The sequence below is a fragment of the Vombatus ursinus genome, unplaced genomic scaffold (assembly GCF_900497805.2).
Source record: "Vombatus ursinus unplaced genomic scaffold, bare-nosed wombat genome assembly UNPS02005286.1, whole genome shotgun sequence".
Classification (NCBI taxonomy): Eukaryota; Metazoa; Chordata; class Mammalia; order Diprotodontia; family Vombatidae; genus Vombatus; species Vombatus ursinus.
In genome coordinates, this window is record NW_020945064.1 from 6,580,605 (window position 1) to 6,597,873 (window position 17,269).

The following is a 17,269-nucleotide window of genomic DNA, read 5'->3' on the forward strand; positions in this document are numbered from 1 at the left end:
AGTAAGTGATATGTGTCTGAGGCCAGATTTGAACTCAGGTCCTTCTGAATCCAAGGCCGGTGCTGTATCCACTGTGCCACCTAGCTGCCCCCATACTCACAACCCCAGCAGGTGGAATTCTCCCCACCTGGTGCCGTATCAGACCCCAGGGGCCTAGGCAGATCAGTGAGACCGCTCAAGGCTTAACTCTTGATCTCTCTTTTTACATGTTTTTATTCGTTTTCACTGTGCACATACAATGTACAATCCCTCGTATCACAACCTAAGGCTCCCTGACTTGCTACAGGACGAGGCGTCTAGGCCCTGGAAGGACCAGCGTACAAAGGAAAGAACCAACTGGCCAGGCCTCCTTTAGAGAGGTGACACAATGGGAGCCCTGTAACTAGAATGAAGACCAGAATGTCTTGTCTCCGCTGTGATGCTAGCTGTATCCACTGATTAAATCATTTATTAATAAATGCTGGGCAACTGTCTTTCTTCCAGGCCCAAGCTGACACCAGGTAGAACACAGCGGCTCTGAGATGCTCCCCCAAGAGACTTAGCATTCAACAAACAGAAATAAACTCCATAAAAGTTGAATGCCAACACACTGAACACCCAGCAAAGCAGACACCTGGGCTTTTGCGACTGGCTGCTTGCTGGGCAGTGGTACACGGGTACTCCAGCAGTGGGTTACGAGTGAGGCCAAAGCCCATCCACATGGTAAACCCTGTGTATGTCGGGCCCCACTCAAGAGCTCCTGCCTTAGGCCCAGGGGGGAGGCAGTGAGGACAGTCAGGGGCTCTAGAAGCTGCAGAGATCAGGGCAAGGGGTCTGATCATACATCCTGCATCTACAAAGAATCTTTATTTTCCAGCGGGGATAAAACGTAGAAAGGTCTCACTTTGTGGGATTTAGTGTTTTTAAAAGATTCATCATTCCATGCCTGACACACACATGCCCCCTTACACCTTCACCCACAGCTCAGTGCTCAGATGCTAGCCCAATCTTCCAGGAAGGGCCTGCATTACAGCTTCTCCTCCTCCTGGGTAATCCTAGCAAGTCTCTCTGAAATGTGACCCAGGTCCACAGACTTGTCCAGCCTCAGGTAGGTGTCGGTCCTGATGCGATGGAGACTGAGCCAGTCGGGGAGCAGCTCTGAGAGGACCTGCAGGTGCTTCTCCATCTCCCCTGAGGACACACGACACACGGCATGAGTCCCCAGCCCCTGCCATGGGCAAGGCCTACCAGCAGATGACACACAGGAGCCAACCTTTCCCAGCCCCCAGGACAGATCCCACTGGGAAAGAGACAACTTTCCCTGAAGCCAGTCTGGTGTGAAGAAAATCACCAAGGCCTCTAATTAAACATCGCCAAAGAAAGCACACTAACCAGCCTCTTAAAGCCAGGTCCATGGGGAAAAAAATAATTTTTTTTCCAAGTATGGCCAATCAGACCTCTGCCCCATAATTCCAAATTCCTACTAGATGCAGAACTGGTCCCAAGTAAATAAATTACACACATGGGAAGAGGCTGGGGCCTCCAGCTGGCAGTCAATCGGTATTTTTTGTTGTCCCGTTGTGTCCGACTCCATGTACCCTTGCAGGGTTTTCTTGGCAAAGATACTGGAGTGATTTGCCATTTCCTTCTCCAGCTCATTTGAGAGATGAGGAAACTGAGGCAAGCAGGGTGAAATGACTTGCTCAGGGTCACACAGCTAGTAGGAGTCTGAGGCCACATTAGAACTCAAGGAGATGAGTCTTCCTGACTCCAGACCAGGCACTCTATGCTCTATGGTGCCCCTACCTGCTCAAACATTTACTAAGCACCTATCGTATGCACTATGGTAAGTGAGGACACAAAGAGCTTCCCCGTTATAGCCCTCAGCTTTAATCGAAGGGAATTTACCCCATGCTCTGTCTCCTTCCTCTGTTCCAGCCTGTAAATACTGGGGTCAGTCTCCCAGGGACCCTGACAAAAGACCTGGAACAAACCCTCATGGGGACAGCCCCATCAAAGGTCAGGGATCAGCTTAGCCTAACTGCCCATAGGTTTGTGAGCATTTATTAAGTGCCTACTATGTACCAGGCACCGTGCCAAGCACCAGGGATAAAGAAAAGCCTGGAGGACCTCACAGACTAATGGGGACACATTAGCCTAACTGCCCATTGCTTTGTGAGCATTTATTAAGTGCCTACTATGTACCAGGCACCGTGCCAAGCACTGGGGATAAAGAAAGGCCTCAAGGACCTCACAGTCTAATGGGGAGACACATAAACAACCACAAGAAGTAGAGCACAGGAGAGGTATCTCCCAGGGAGCACTGCCGGGGAAGCATGGCCAGCCCCAGAAGGGCCTCCGGCACAAAGTGGGATCTGACCCTGTTTTCAGAAGGCCCCACAGCAATCTCCCCACCCCGTCCCTGGCAGCCTCCATCGAGGGTGACCTACGTACCAGGCAGCATGGACGAGCGGTAGCTGCTGACCATTCTGGCGCAGGTCACCTCCATGGTCAGCGCCGGCTTCTTCTCGGCCACAAAGACGCTCCGAAGGATGCGTGCCAGCTCGGGCAGCCTGGACAGCACCAAGAGGCGCTCCTCCTGCTGAGGTCTGCGGGTCATCCTCGCCTGCAGCTTCTGAGTTTCCTTGGCACGGATCTTGGGAGGGAAGGGAAGGAGGCAAGTGGTCAGGCACGCTGGGCCTGGACGACACAGGAGTCCCCTCATCCTCACCACCTGCACCCTCCACGTACTACTCACCCGCTCCAGCAGAGCCTGGGAGACGCCCTTCAGGGCACTGGGGGAGCTGGATGGAGAAGCTAATTTCAGGGGACTGCTGAGACCGGGGGACCCTGGTTTGGGGGGGCTGCTGTTGTTGGCTGTTTTCAGAGCCAGATTGGCCAAGGCCTTTTCCATCTGTGTCCAGAAGTGAAAACAGACAAAGACACACACACAATTACCAGGACATCTGTGATTCCACTAGGAAGATGATCGACACCCCCCACTTCAGCCATCACTTCTCTCTACCCCCTGGGGCTGATGGACACGATCCTTGAAGGGCCACACCCTCACCTTCGGCGTCAGCATCGTCCGAGCTCTGGCCAGCATCTCCTGCGCAGTTGTGACCTTGTCCGTGTGAGGCGGCGTCGGCAGCTCGGCAGGGATGATGTCCGGCACCTCATCCACGTTAAATCTGGGGTGCCACCTGGTTAGCTGGTCTTCTGGTACCACCAGTGGTGGGCTCAGGGAGGCGAGGAAAACCTTGGAGGAAACGAACAGGAGGTGAGACCAGCACCTGGCCCTGCAAGAGCAGCCAAGCCTCCCGGATGGAACGCGGTGCTGGGGCCAAACACCCTCCAAACTAGTCACGTAGGGAGCCACGAATCAGTCAAGGGGCCAGAGGAGGGGGGATGACAGATACTCCTAGAGACTGGAGCACGAACTCTAACCAGCCACGTGCAAACACGTCGTGCTGAGCCAGTGGGACCAGGCCAGAAGGCCTGACTGAGACCCATGCTAATGGCAGTCAGACGTGATACAGCAAGGGGATGGGGAAGATCTGGGGGGAGGGGAAATGCTTCTGCCACACAGAACAGAATCTGGCTCTGCCTTCCCCCAAATCTGCTCACCTCAAGCCCGCATGCCCCCACAATCCCACTCTTTGTTCCCTTCACTTTTATACCCCTACTTTTTTTGGGGGGGATTGCAAGGCAATCAGGGTTAAGTGACTTGCCCAGAGTCACACAGCTAGTGAGTGTCAAGTGTCTGAGGCTGGATTTGAACTCAGGTCCTCCTAACTCCAGGGCCGGTGCTCTGTCCACTGTACCGCCTAGCTGCCTCTACACTCCTGCTTTTGGATCAAAGTTTGACGTCTGAATCAGTGGCAGCACTTCCTCCAACCGCAGAATCACAGTGCAGCCTCAAGACTGCCCTATGGTCTGGCTCAGCCGGACTGAACTCCATGCTCCTGGTTCTGTTTTCACTGGACCTTAAAGGTCTCCCCATGTCCTTCCTCACACCTGTTGGTCTTAATGGCACTATCCCATCCCAACATACTACACTGAGAGTCTTTCCCACTGCTGGGCATTCAGGCTGCTGCCAGCGTGGGAAGGAGCCTTTATAATGCCATGACTGTTCTTTGTGGAGACGATGAAGAGGACAATGCAGAAGCCATATAAAAATAAATTCTCGCAGTGAAAAGTTAAAAAAGAAGAAAACAGGGGTGGCTCGCCACAAACCCAAACCCACTGGTGAGAAATACAGTTCAGACCTGCCGTCCTGCTGGGGGCAGGTAAGGGGCTGCAAGCTCGATGACCCTTCTCTGCTTAGGGGTCCACGTCAACACGAGGAGTCTGGTACCATGGGCAAGACGGCCTCAGACGTCCTTGCCAGCCCTCCCTGCTCACCTTGTGGTGTTCCTTGACCAGGTTCACCAAGTTCCTGCCGAAGGTGCGGCGGCGCTGCAGAAGGTGGGAAGCTGACAGCTGGGCGGCTCCCTCGCCACCCTCTTCTGGGGAGAGAAGGCACATCTCGTTACTCGGCGACCCCTCAGCCCCAAGCCGCGACCCCCTCCGCCACTCCAGCCACACTGGCTCCTGCCCCGGTCACTACGGGCCACGATAACCCACGTCAAGGAACACTCACTTCTGAGTGACCGGCTGCAAAGAGGCTAAGGCAGTGCTGGGGGACCACACGAGGCACGGAGTCAGGACTCTGGCTCGCCCCAAGGCACCGCTTCTGGGGTGGCTCAGGGCCAAGCCTCAGCTGTGGGGGGTCAAGGGCACAGGCTCCCCATGATCCTCCTCCTCGCCCCGAGGCTCACCCACCTTGCTCCAGCACAGGCTCGATGGTGAGCTGATAATCCGATCGCTTCACGCTGTCATTAAACGTGGGGATGTTCCGCTCCTGCCGGAAGCGGTATGATGCTGGGTAGACGGTCTTGATCTGCCCCACATTTCGCTCCTCAAACCTCCTGACAAAGACAAGCATGGGGCACTGGGTGAGTGAGAGGCCTGGCCCCTGAAAATCACCAGACATTTGTCACCAAGTCCCCAGGCCATTCTAGGCAGTGACCAGACCCCACCCCTGTGCCAAAACAGTTTCAGCAGAGAACTCACCTTGGTGCTCACCATGGGACCCAAACACCTCTGGTCTCAGCCAGGAACAGGGGAGCAAACAGACAGCCACACGTCCCCTGACCTGGAGTCAGGGAAGCCTGAGCTCAAATCCTGCCTCAGGCTCTTCCTACCTGGTGACTCTGGGCAAATCAACTAATCTGTCTGTCTCAGTTTCCTCATCTGTGAAATGGCAATAGCAACACCTACCTCACGAGGTTGTGAGGATTAAACGAGATAACCCATAAAAATTCCTTTGCGAACCTCCAAGCGCCATAGAGATGATAAAACTGAGATATTTATAAAGCACTTAATGTGTGCCTGGCACATAGTAGGTGCTTATTAAGTGTTCATTCCCTTTTTATTAGATGCCACTGTCGCTATTAATGATGAGCGGCCCTCTCTTTCATGTGTGTGAAATGATTACATGAAGGCCGCCTCTCTGGTTCCTACAGGCGAAGCTTCTAGGTCCAGAAGGGAGAGAAGGCAGAAGGAAAACAAAAGATTCTTTCAGCAGCGGCTGAGCACCAGGGTAGATGCCTGGCTCCAGCCCGAGGACCCCTCCTCCTAACACCCTAACGAGACTCACTTGCGCATCATGTCCTGGACGCCCTGTTTGACCTTGGCAAAAGTCACCGTCTCGGAGCGATTGAAGAGCATGCCCACGATGGTGTCCATGCTGCGGAACATCTCGGCCAAGACCTTATACTTGTAGGGCAGCGTAAGGCCCGGGGGGCCGGCCTGGGCGAGGGTGTGGAACCGCTCATAGGCAGGTGCAGGGCCCTTCGACGTACTGGGGCAAAAGCAAACCAGACTATTAGCCTGAGAAGGGTCAGACACACAGAAACCACCTTGCCCTCTCCTACCCTAAAGTCTGGTCCCGTCCCAAGCCCAGGAGTGCAGTCTGGGTCACGGGCCTAAGAAGCCAGTGTGGTCCCGAGGCCAGTTCAGGGACTTCAGAAGGTCCAGAGATCTGGGTCCCCCACCTGTAACTCCTTAGTGGGCCTGACCTCCCCAGACCCAGCCCAGCCTCCTGAAAATGCCAAACAGTTCTGCCGATCTTTGGCCAGTCCAGATCAAGTTACCCCCATACCAACTGTGATCAATAGCTTTTTTTTTTCAAATGATCATATATGTAATATGGAAATATATTTTACATGATTATACAAGTATAACTTGTATCAGATTGCTTACTGTATCAGGGAGGGGGAAGGAAAAGGAGGTGGTAAACTAAAACTCCAAAAATGTTTTTAAATGTTAAAACTATTCTTACATCTGATTGGGGGATAAAGTAAAATATTATTGAAAAATAAAGAGTCGTATACCTCTGGGTCAACAGTCCCAGCTCTAATTGCACATAATACGGAACGGGGTATCAAGAGTACAAAGCCTGGGTTCTAGAACTGGTTCTTACACTTTCTAGCTGCGCAGTTTATGAGTAAGTCAGTTCCCCTGCTACAAGCCTGGAATCTTCTCACATCAGATGTGGACACTAATAATTGCATTTACCTTCATCCCTGGGTTATGGACAGGAAAAGGCTTCACAAACCTAGCGCTCTAATAATGAATATCATTATCAGTGAAATGTGAGCCATGGTGATGAACCATGGTGATAAGGGGCAGGACTAGACGTATCCTTAAAATCTCTCAGAGCACGAGGAAGGTGAAGGGCCAGTGTCCTGGGCCAGTAGAAACATTGAGAAGCCCAGAAAGAGTGCCAAGAATGAGACAAAGTGATGGAAGCTGAGTCAGAAAAATAGTCTGCAGACGCTGGAAAGGACAACATCTGTGAAGCAGGCCAAACGGAAACTGCCAAAGTGCAAAGCACATCTGGACCCCAAGAAAAAGACAAGAGGAAACGCCCCTCCCTGTCCCACGTGAGAGTCTACGGGTATAAACACTGCATTAAATGTCAAGAGATTTTTCAGTGGGTTCACTGGATTTACTGATTTTATTTTTCTCTTAAAAAAAAAATTCTTTATTATAAGGAATGGCTCTCTGGCAGAGGGAGAGGGAGGGATGGGGGGAACACCTAGGCTCTGTAAAAACAAAAGACAGCAATAAAAATACACAGACTGTCCCCAAAGTCTTAATGCAATTTCAGGCCACTAAAGCTTTACTAGCTTGTTAAAAGATCTTTCAAAAATATTTTAATTTAAATATCTTTTTAATTAAAATTTAAAGTAAATTTATTAAATATGCTTATGTTACATATATACATATTTAGAAATATATAAATGTTACATATAAATACATTTAAATTTATATTTAAATTATATATTTATTCATATTTAATTTTTAAAAATTTTAATTTTTATTTAAATTATTTCATTCATATTTAACTTTATATTTAAATTAAATTTTTAAAAAAGTTTAATTTAAATTCTTAAATTAATTAGATTTTAAATTAAATCATTCATATTTAAATTTAATTTAACATATTTAAATTAAAATAAAATAGAGTTGAATTAAAATAGAAATTTTAATGAAAAAAGCTTTAATAGTTTACTAAAACAGCACTTTTTATTTAAAATTTAAATTTAGTATTTAAATATACTTTATATAAATGAAATTCAAATTTCATTTAAACATTTTTAATTTTATGAAGTTATCAAAGTTTTGTAAAATTAAAAATGTTTTTTTCCTTAAATTATTAAAGTAACTTATTAAAATAGCTGTTAACATTTTTAATGGCTTAAAACTTCACTAAGACTTTTGGGACAGATACCCTGTATTTTGGGGGGGCGGGGAAGAATGCTAAGTGGGAATGTTCAACTGAGCACCAAGCCCACCTGCCATGGATGTCTATCCCCGCAGACTGACAAAGCCTCAGATTCTTTCTGTATCACCAGGAGGAGGGAGAATGTTGCTGGGTTCATGGTTGTGGGGCATGTTAGGCCTCTCAGGCTCTTGTCCCCCGCTCCCCTCCCTACCAGGCTCTCACCATGGCTCCACTGTGGGGTCCCCCACCTCCTGGGGCCCTGGCTCTTCACTTTTCTTCTCGCCAGCAGAAGTCCCAGCCTGGATCCGGGCCCCCAGCTCCCGGGCACGCTGCAGTCGGTTTTTGAGGCTGACACTGGCATTCGGGGTGGAGGTGAGGGGTGCGGCTCTGTGGGTCAGCTCCCGAACCTTCTGCAGCCGAGACTTGAGCTCAGCAAGGTCTGGCTTTGAGTGGCCCTGAGGGGTAAGAACAAGAGTGAGAAGGGACACCCAGCCCAGGCACAAAGACCCCCAGAAACTCTCCCTTATGGAGCAGCTTTGCGCAGACAGATGGCTCGGCAGAGGCAAACCCCATATGTAAAAATTCAAATTCAGACAAAATCAATGGAGGGCATTCCTTATTTTATATAAGGATTATTTACTTTCAAAACACAACAAAACACAAACCAAGGGCTCCTTGAAGCAAATAGCTCCCCCAGTTTAAACAGATTTTTACTAAATAATATCTCACACACACAGAGCACTATGTAATTTACAAAATACTTTTCCAGGTGTCATCTCAGCACCACCCAGGCCATTACAGGTATTAACATTCTCATTTTACATATGAAACAACTTCGTTTCAGAAGGGGATTAGATGCCATGTGCAAGGCCACAAGCAGAGCCCAGGTGTCTGATGCCAGCCTGAGCAGTTTTTCAGAGTGTGCCTCGAAAGCAAAGTAAAGTTCGACGTGGCACCTTTTCACAGACCGATTCTATTCCCTTCCTAGGCCTAAGGTCCAGGAAAGGCAGGATTACAAAGCTACCAGGGCTGAGAAGGACCAGGTACATGGACAATATTCATCTCTGCAGGGATTTACTTACGATGCCTTCTGGGAAATCCAGGCTGGCTTTCGAGGCTGGGGAGAGGGGAACAGTCTTTACCTCCTTCCCCACAGAGGGGGAAGTGGATGAACATGAGCTAGAAACCTGTATGAGGGACAAAAAATGAAAAGTCAAGGTCGGCATCTGCGCATCTTTCTGCCTTCAAGGTCAGAGCCAGGTGCATTCTGGAAGCAAACATTTATGAAGCCCTCCCCTAGAACCTAAGAGAGCAGTAAAGGAGTGATGGGCCCTGACCTCAAGGACCTTAGGTCACACCAAGTACATGATGTGACCAATTAGAGAAAATGACAGCTCACCCTCAGATAATGCTTTATGGATTATACGGCTAGTAACATACATTATCTCATTCCATGCTCACAACAACCCCGTAGGATGATTTGTATCCCCATTTTGCAGATGAGAAAACTGAGGCTAAATTGGAAATTGAGAGAATGCCCATCAATTGGGGAATGGCTGAACAAGTTGTGGCATATGAACATAATGGAATACTACTGTGCTATAAGAAATGATAAGCAGGCAAACTTCAGAAAAACCTGGAAAGACATATGGTCTGATGCTGAGTGAAGTGAGCAGAACCAGGACAATGTTGTACATAGTAACAGCACATTGTGCAATGACTAATATTGATAAACTTAACCCTTCCCAGCAATACAAGGATCTACGACATCTTCAAAGGCCTCGTGGTGGAAAATGCTATCCACATCCAAAGAAAGAACTATGGAGTTTGAATGCAGATCAAAGCATACTATGTTATTTTTTTTTCTTCTGTTGAGCTTTGTTTCCTCTTTCTGGTGGTTTCTCCTATTGGTTCTAATTCTTTCTTACCACATCACTAATGTGAAAAAATGTTTAACAGGAATGTATATGCATAGCCTATATCAGATTGTGCGCCATCTTGGGGAGGGTGGTGGGGAGGAAGGGGGAAAAAATTTTAAACTTAAAAGTATATGGAAGTGATTGCTGATAAATCAAAATATATTAATTAAAAAAAAGAGAAAGAAAACTGAGGCTGAGAAAGATGTAGTGCCATGCCCCAAATCACTCAAGAAATAGCAGAGCTGGGACTTCAGTCCCCCTCTTCCTGAGAGCTTCTGTCTGAGCCCTCTTCGAATTCATGAGTACACAGCCTCTACACAGACAGCAGCTGCTTGAGGATGGACAGATGATTAAGAGGGAGGAGTCTCAGACTAACATCTCCACATTTCTGGTTTCAGTCTAGCTCGGTCCACCGCATGTGCTGGGTGCTTAGAGTCTGCTGAATAAATGCCGGAACTAGCCCACCTCTCCCTTACACAAGGTCAAAGGTTTCCTACTGAACCATTCACCCCTTTGTAAGAACAGTGAGAGGTGAAAGCACATATTCAGAAAGTGAGGGGCTGGGAAAGGCCTTCAAGACCATCCCCTCGGGTCAATCACTCCTTCCACCATTCCCGTGGTTCATACATTTAGCTTTTTAATTTTACCATATTTTTACTTAAGGGAGAAACTGTAGTATAATAATAATCATTTTTAAAAAACACTGGTCGGGGGAATCAGGAGGCCCAGGTCCTGGTCATGACTCCATCACTACTACTGTGCCATCATGGACTAGTAACCTCCCCGACCTCTCTGGGTCGCAGTTTCTTCACGCTTCAAATGGAGATAATGACATTTGTGCCCAGTATTGTACAGAAAGCACTGCAGCAGTGTAAGCCATTACCGTTAAGATAATCCCTAGAAATCACTTCCAGCTTTAACATTCCAAAATTGAATCAGAAAACCCTCAGATATCCTCTGGGACAAACCGCCCCAAAGAGAAATCCATTCTGCAAAATCCTTAACAAGTGACCACTTGTCCTTCGATCCAGCCTCCAAGTGGAGACCTCCCTGGCAGGGGAGGCGGCCCACTGCCCTCCTGACAAACCCACCCAGCGACTTGGCAAGCAGAGAAATGAGAACGTGGAACCGTATTTCTGTGCAGGGACTCAGCCCCTTTGCTTCTAGTTCTGGGAGGAGGATGAGCGCAGGGGACAGTCCTTCAAACGCCCCCGGGGCTGTGGCAAAGCTTCCAGGTCAGTCCTTTGCAGGTGGATCCGCCTACCTAGTCTCCGGTGCAATAACCTAAGATCTCTATAGATACTGAGCTGGAAAGGCCCGTAAAAGGCCACAGAGTCGAACCCCCCATTTTGTAAATGAGGAAGCTGAGTCACTGAGCGTGACACGTGAAAACAACCAATAACTCTCCCTGGGGGATTCGAACGGAGAACCCCCTGAGTAGAAGGCCAGTGCGCAACCAGGACTCAGTACTACGCCATGGGGTGGCCTCCGAGGTCACCCCTGCTGCTGGCCTCTCCCCACGGCCGCCGCTCAGCCCAAACCCCGAAGCTGAGCCAGGGGCTGGGTGCTCAACACCCTTCAGGTGTGGCTCCATCTTTAAAATAAGTTAGTGGGGAGGCCGTGGAGCGTTTTAGGGTTTGCGAAGCTCTTTATCAGTGACCTCATTCGGTCCTACAACCAACCCAGCAAGCTCCGCAGGAAGCGCTCGAGCAAAAAGCATGTATTAAGCGCCTGCTGCATGCCAGGCACTTTGCTAAGTAGCTGGAGGAGGAAACCGAGCTACAGCCGGCTGAGACCAACTTGGAACCGGGTCGTGCTGTACCCACAAAGACCGGTTCTGATGCTCTCCTGGGGGCTCGCTCACCGTGACCTCCGGGGCCTCGGGGTCGGCGGAAAGCACCAGCCTCCTCCGGGCCGCGCGCCGCACTGGGGGGGCCTCCGTTTCCTGGTCCGGGTCCGAGGCCTGGCGGCTCCGCTTCCTGCCGCTGCCGCTCGGGGTGCCCGTCGGGGCGGGGGCCGAGCTGCCGGACGCCCGGGCCGGGGTGCGCGGGGAGACCACTCGGGGCCGGGCGCGCGCCCCGGGGCCCAGGGTCCCCTCCGGCTTGGCGGGGCTCCCGCGGAGCTTCAAGGGGCCGCGGAGGGCCGACGCTTCCGCCCGCGAGCCCTTGCGCAAGGCGAAGAAGTCGGTGACTCTGCGCTGCGCCATGGCGAGCGCAGGCGGGGGAGCGCGGATGGAACGCTGAGACCACAGCCGAGGATACAAAAGGATACACAACGTTCCAAACGGAAGCCGCAGCTGGGTTTCGCGCCACTGCGCGCCGTCCCGCCCCTTCCGGCGAGGCCCCGCCTCCGCCGCGCGGGCTCGGCAAGATGAATTAGGAAGTGGAGACCGCCGCAGGCCAATCCCAGGCTTCCTCGAAGAGCCTCTGCCCCGCCCCCACCCAGCCCCGCCTCCCGCCTTTTGGGGCTGGGTCTGGGGAGTTTCTCCTTTAGGTCGGAGGGAGGAGAAAAGGGAGGGCCTTTGGAGCGCGGGAACTGCGCTGGAGAAAAGTGATTAAAGGTTCCCGCCCTTTAACCCAGAGCTCCAGTAGGGGGAGAAGTCAAAGCAAAGGGAGGGCTGGTGCGCACCAATTTATTTTACTTCTGTAGCAGCAAAAAAAACCAACTAGATGCTGAACCAGGACCCTTGCGTTGGGGAATGGCTGTGATGTAATATTACGGCACCTTTTAAAAACTGATGACGTGGAATTCAGAGAAACTGAACTAATGCAGGGAAGAAACCCGAACCAGAACTAAATAATGATGATAATAATAGCGAACATGTACATAGTACTTACTATGTGTCAGCCGCTTTATAATCACAGTTTTATCTCATTTGATTCTCAAAGAGAACACTAAAAGTTGCCTCTTTTTGTATCCCCAAGCGCTTCGCACAGTGCCTTATTGCACAGGCAATAAGTGCATCATGAGTGTTGATTGATCGTTTGACATTGAACAGAGAATATGCACAAAGTCGAATCTCTAAATGCACTCGTCTCCAAAGAGCCGTGCTAGCCATGGGTAGGTAAGATATTAAGCCCTAACTATGCTGGGAACACAAATAAGAATAGTGCCTGCCCTCAGGGAGCTTACCGTCTAATAGAAGAAAACATAAAAGGGAGCTGAAGCGAAACGGGGTGGAAAGAGAAGCCCCACTAACGGGCATTGTAAAGAAAGTCCGAGAAGCATGGCTAGGAGACCTGGCTGGCCTGAGCCTCCTCCTTATGGAGGTTTGGGGAGAAACCAGCCAATCCGAGGGAGAAGGTGCAGGGGAAAAGTCCAGAATGACATGAGTTTCCAAGTTGAAAGAGATCTCTGGAATAAGAGGAGAAAATCCAGGAGACTCAGAAGTGTAGGCTAGAGGGGAATGAAGATCTAGTTGGCCTGGGTGTCCTCCTTCAGAAGGAATGCAAGTATTAAATCCTTAGCCAGGGCTGGTCCAATGTGGAACAAGAGGGAGGCTGGAGCCAGTATGCATAACTATTTTCAGCAAAGATCCCACTCTTTATCTAGAAAGCAAGGAATCCTGGGTGTCTAGTGAGAACTCTGTTATAAAATGAAACTTTAAAATCCAATAGAAATTGTTGGGGCTTGTTTGAGCAAAGTTGTTGAGTATTTGTGGGGCATGTCTCCTCTCTCTGAGCCTCAGTTTCTCTACTCACACCTCTCACCTGGAGAGTTGTAGTGGGCTCCTATTTGTTCCCTCGATCTTTCTTCTCTCCAGTCCAACTTTCACATAGCCACCACAGTGATTTTCCTAAAACACAGGTTTGAACAGGTTTGTCTCTACTCCCCAGCTCGATAAACTCCAGTGGCTTCCTGTTACCTCTAGGACCAAAAGCAGAAGGTCTTCTGTGTGACCCTTCAAGCTTTTCACAATCAGGCCCCTTCCTAACTTTCCAGTCTATTCACACGTTAATCCCCTCCATGAACTCTGACCTTCTTGGTCTTCATTTCCCATCCTTGTGTCTGTCCCTCCTGTCTGGAACATCACCAGCCCTCCCTGGAAGCCTCCGTTTTACCTTCAAGATTCAGCTCTAATACAGAGGCCTTCCTGGGTCTCCCCAGGTAAGAGTTCCTTCCCTTCCAAGGTTTCCTTGTATTTGACTTGGAATGTGTCTTTTATATACCTGTGTTTTATATGTGTATGTACATGTTGGTTCTCCCAAGAGAATGTAAGCCCCTTGAGGGCAGAGCTGTTTGCTTCTGTCCTTGTATGCTTGGTATATTTTACAAGCTTAATAACTGTTTGTTGACCCATCAATTTTTAAAAATGAACAAGTTTGACTAAATCAAAGCTTTAGAAGTAAAGGGGTCATTAGACGCAATAAAAATCAAACCTCTCCTTTTACAAATGAGGAAACCAAGGCACTAAGTTTTGAGTTTTTTTTTTTCTTTTTTAACCTAGGTTTATCCTGGCATCAGGTCCTGCAGTGTATCCACTCTATTGTGTTTCCTTTAGCTGGGGTATAATGTCTCTCCCAGCTCTAAATTCTATGATCCCATAATGAAATTGGTTTTCCTAGTTCTCCTCTCAACTTTTGGCAGAATTTCCTCTCTACCTGGGTATCTGTGCCCCATTGTTGACCGCTGTCAACTAGTGCTATCCAGGGAAGGGTCCAATCTCTAGCACTGTCTCATCCAAGCAAAGGCACCATTTCTGTCAACCATTACTAAGTTTGTTCTTAGAAAGACAAACAAAATTAGGCTGAATATGAGTGTTTATTTCTCTCAAAGCTTGTGAAACATGTATATAGAGATATACATGGGAGCTCACCGTGAGACAATGAACCCAAAGATGGACAGACAAAGAGGATTTTTATATGTTCAGGGCAATTCCCTCTCACCCTTCCCTCCCTTCCTGGCTCAGGATGCCAATGTCAGCCAAAATTATGGTCTCCAAATGTTTAACCATGATATGAGAAAGGAGTTTCTTAAATGAATAGGTTGTAAATACAATAAGATAGGAGAATGTCAAAGTGTTGATTGAAATTATAGGTCCAAAATATCTGTGTTTCTTTTACCATTAACATGACATAACATAGCATATGTCCATACAATACTAAGATAAGTCCCACTGTTCAAGGTAGGGTCTGGGTCAAGGCACCTTAGTGGTTATAAACAGAAGAATGCTCTTGGTCAGCTTCAGTTATTGACACAGGAAGGGGCATTCTGGGTTCACTCAAAGAATAATGCAATGCATGTCCAGAACACACAAAGCATTATGGTAGATTAAGCCCAAAGTAGACTGAAATGTCTCTCCTGGTTGGCCAAACCAGGTTTTAGGCTTTTCTCAGGTGTTGGGGTTCAAAATGGTTTGGAGACACGTCTACATTCCCTTCTTTTGGTCAATGGTGCGCCAAAAGGTGTCACCTGAAGACCAAGGGAAAGCTTCACTCCTCCTCAAGGAGTGGGAAGAGATGTCCACTTGGAGCAGGCATCTTCAGATGATCTAGGAGTCCACATTCACAAGTTGACAGCAGTCAGAAAGACCTGATAGGGGCTCTTAGAAGACATATAAGATGGCAGTTGAGAGAAAACAGCATAACATAGGTCCTTACCACGCAGGGCCAGGTTCAAGCAATACAACAAAGTTTTTCTCATAATTCACAAAATTGCATAATTACATTAAGTCAGGTACAGATTAAACTACTTAAAGGGCTCACAATCGATCAGTCTTGAGAAGGGAGATTTACGTGTTACTAAGATAAATAAGAAAACTTAAAGCTGATCCATACAAATCAATACAATCATTATTACCAACATTAACTAACATTAAGTTCCTTGTATCCCAGTAACCTATTCCCAATGTCCATTTAAGCAGCACCTTTTGAATCCCAGATATCTCATGTACAATAGGTTTTATTCTTAGGCAGTTCAAAAAGGGAATTCTGCTTCTCTGGTTTAAATCTAGAAGTTCCCAGATAATTCTGACTTAGTATAAATTAGCACAATCATTTAAATTTGGTTCTCCATTTTTGAAACTTTAGAGAATTTCAATTTTTATATCATCTGCTGCATCTGTCCTTGCCTAAATCCTGTACCTGGTATAAGAATCCTTTAAAATGTGAGGGTCCAACCATAAAATGAACTCTTCTGCCTTTTAAAATTATTGGACAGATACTTTAATAAAGGAGATATAATTTCACTTAGTTTTACCACTATCCTATACAATTTTTCAGTAAAAATACAAAATTGAGATCTTATTACCAAAACATGCTTAAAGCTTGAATTTCCGTGATAGACAAATTTTGGAAGCCAATCATATACATCAGTATATAATTCTTAGATGGATCAGTCTGTTGCTTTTCTCAAAATTTGCTATCCTTTTTAATTAGACATCTATCACATTACATCTTTGTCTTATTACTTTGTCTAATCATTTCCTCCTTAGGAGGATGTTATCTCTATATTATTTATTTGGCCATGAACATAAGTTAAAATTATAAGCTACTCATACTTGCATCTTATTATGGTAACTCAGAAATGTTTTAGTATCCATCTAGTATTTTATAGATTTAGTATTGTACTTACAGAACATCTTGATTGTAGAAATTTGCTATAAAAAGAAAAGAGGGACAATGTCATATATCATATCCAAAGGAAAGAACTTCCTTAACTCTGTTTGATTCCAAACATGAGTCATATCTGATAGCCAATCATGTAGTCACTAGATGTTAAAGGCAGGTCTCAGGATTAATCAGGTGGGGATTTTTCCTTTTCAGAAAGGAAATAGCACAATTGGGAAACAGAGTCAGGAAGATCCTACCTAGGCTGTGTCCAAGGTTGTCCTCAAAACAAACAATAAACTTCAGATGACATTGATTGCATTTCCATATTATCACATATAGAAATTATTGATCCTACTACTCTTGGTATTTAAAAACCACTTCAAGGTTATCAGGCATGGAACAATTGCATTAAATTAGGGAGATAATAATAATGTTGTCTAACATATGCCAGTCATTGTGTTAAGCACTTTACAATCATTATGTCATTTGATCCTGTAACAACAACCATTATTATTTTTCCTTTTACAAATCAGGAAACAGGACAAACGGCTTGCCATAAATTACAAAGTTGACACATTTCTACAACTGGCTTACCAAGAGCAGAAGTTGGCTTCTCACCTCATAATGCTATTGCCAGGCCTTGCCAGGGGTTTGGGTGGCTGGTGCCAGGGTCTTCCCAGTGGTGATAATTCTTGGTGGCAGGGCTTAGGGAATCTAATCGTAGTTCTGACCCATCTACCTCTCCCCTCCCCACAGCTGCAGAATTTACTGAGGCTGATTCCGTTTGCAGCTGCTGGGCCAGGGTGGGTAGAATGTATTGAACCTGGATGATACTCCCAGGCCTTGCCCAGAGGGGTGGGTTGCAAGGTGCCCATGAGCACAGGGCTGTTAGGGCCACTGCTAGTCTGCAATAGCTACCCCTCCCCTCCTTTTGCCAGATGGGGAAGGCTGATCTAAACTTTCCTACGATCCTCCAGTATTCTCTT

General features: G+C 47.5%; 1 protein-coding gene across 1 annotated transcript; it reads right to left on the reverse strand.

Annotated features, from left to right (window-relative positions):
• Positions 1-827: 827 nt before the first annotated feature.
• On the reverse strand, positions 828-14,352 carry CDT1 (chromatin licensing and DNA replication factor 1). The gene is made up of 12 exons (XM_027846272.1): positions 14,334-14,352; positions 12,972-13,086; positions 11,597-12,272; positions 8,896-9,000; positions 8,036-8,268; positions 5,681-5,884; positions 4,804-4,949; positions 4,384-4,487; positions 3,050-3,238; positions 2,738-2,893; positions 2,434-2,635; positions 828-1,170 (listed from the first exon to the last, which is right to left on the reverse strand). Exons 1-12 carry the CDS (start codon positions 14,350-14,352, stop codon positions 1,007-1,009), a joined length of 2,313 nt encoding a protein of 770 aa, XP_027702073.1. The 3' UTR covers positions 828-1,006.
• Between the last annotated feature and the right edge of the window lie 2,917 nt (positions 14,353-17,269).

Coding starts and splice junctions, on each gene's coding strand:
- CDT1 (XM_027846272.1), bottom strand. Junction 2,894..3,049: donor GGACGATGCTGACGCCGAAG/GTGAGGGTGTGG, acceptor TTCTGGACACAG/ATGGAAAAGGCCTTGGCCAA. Junction 1,171..2,433: donor CCGCTCGTCCATGCTGCCTG/GTACGTAGGTCA, acceptor GTGTGTCCTCAG/GGGAGATGGAGAAGCACCTG.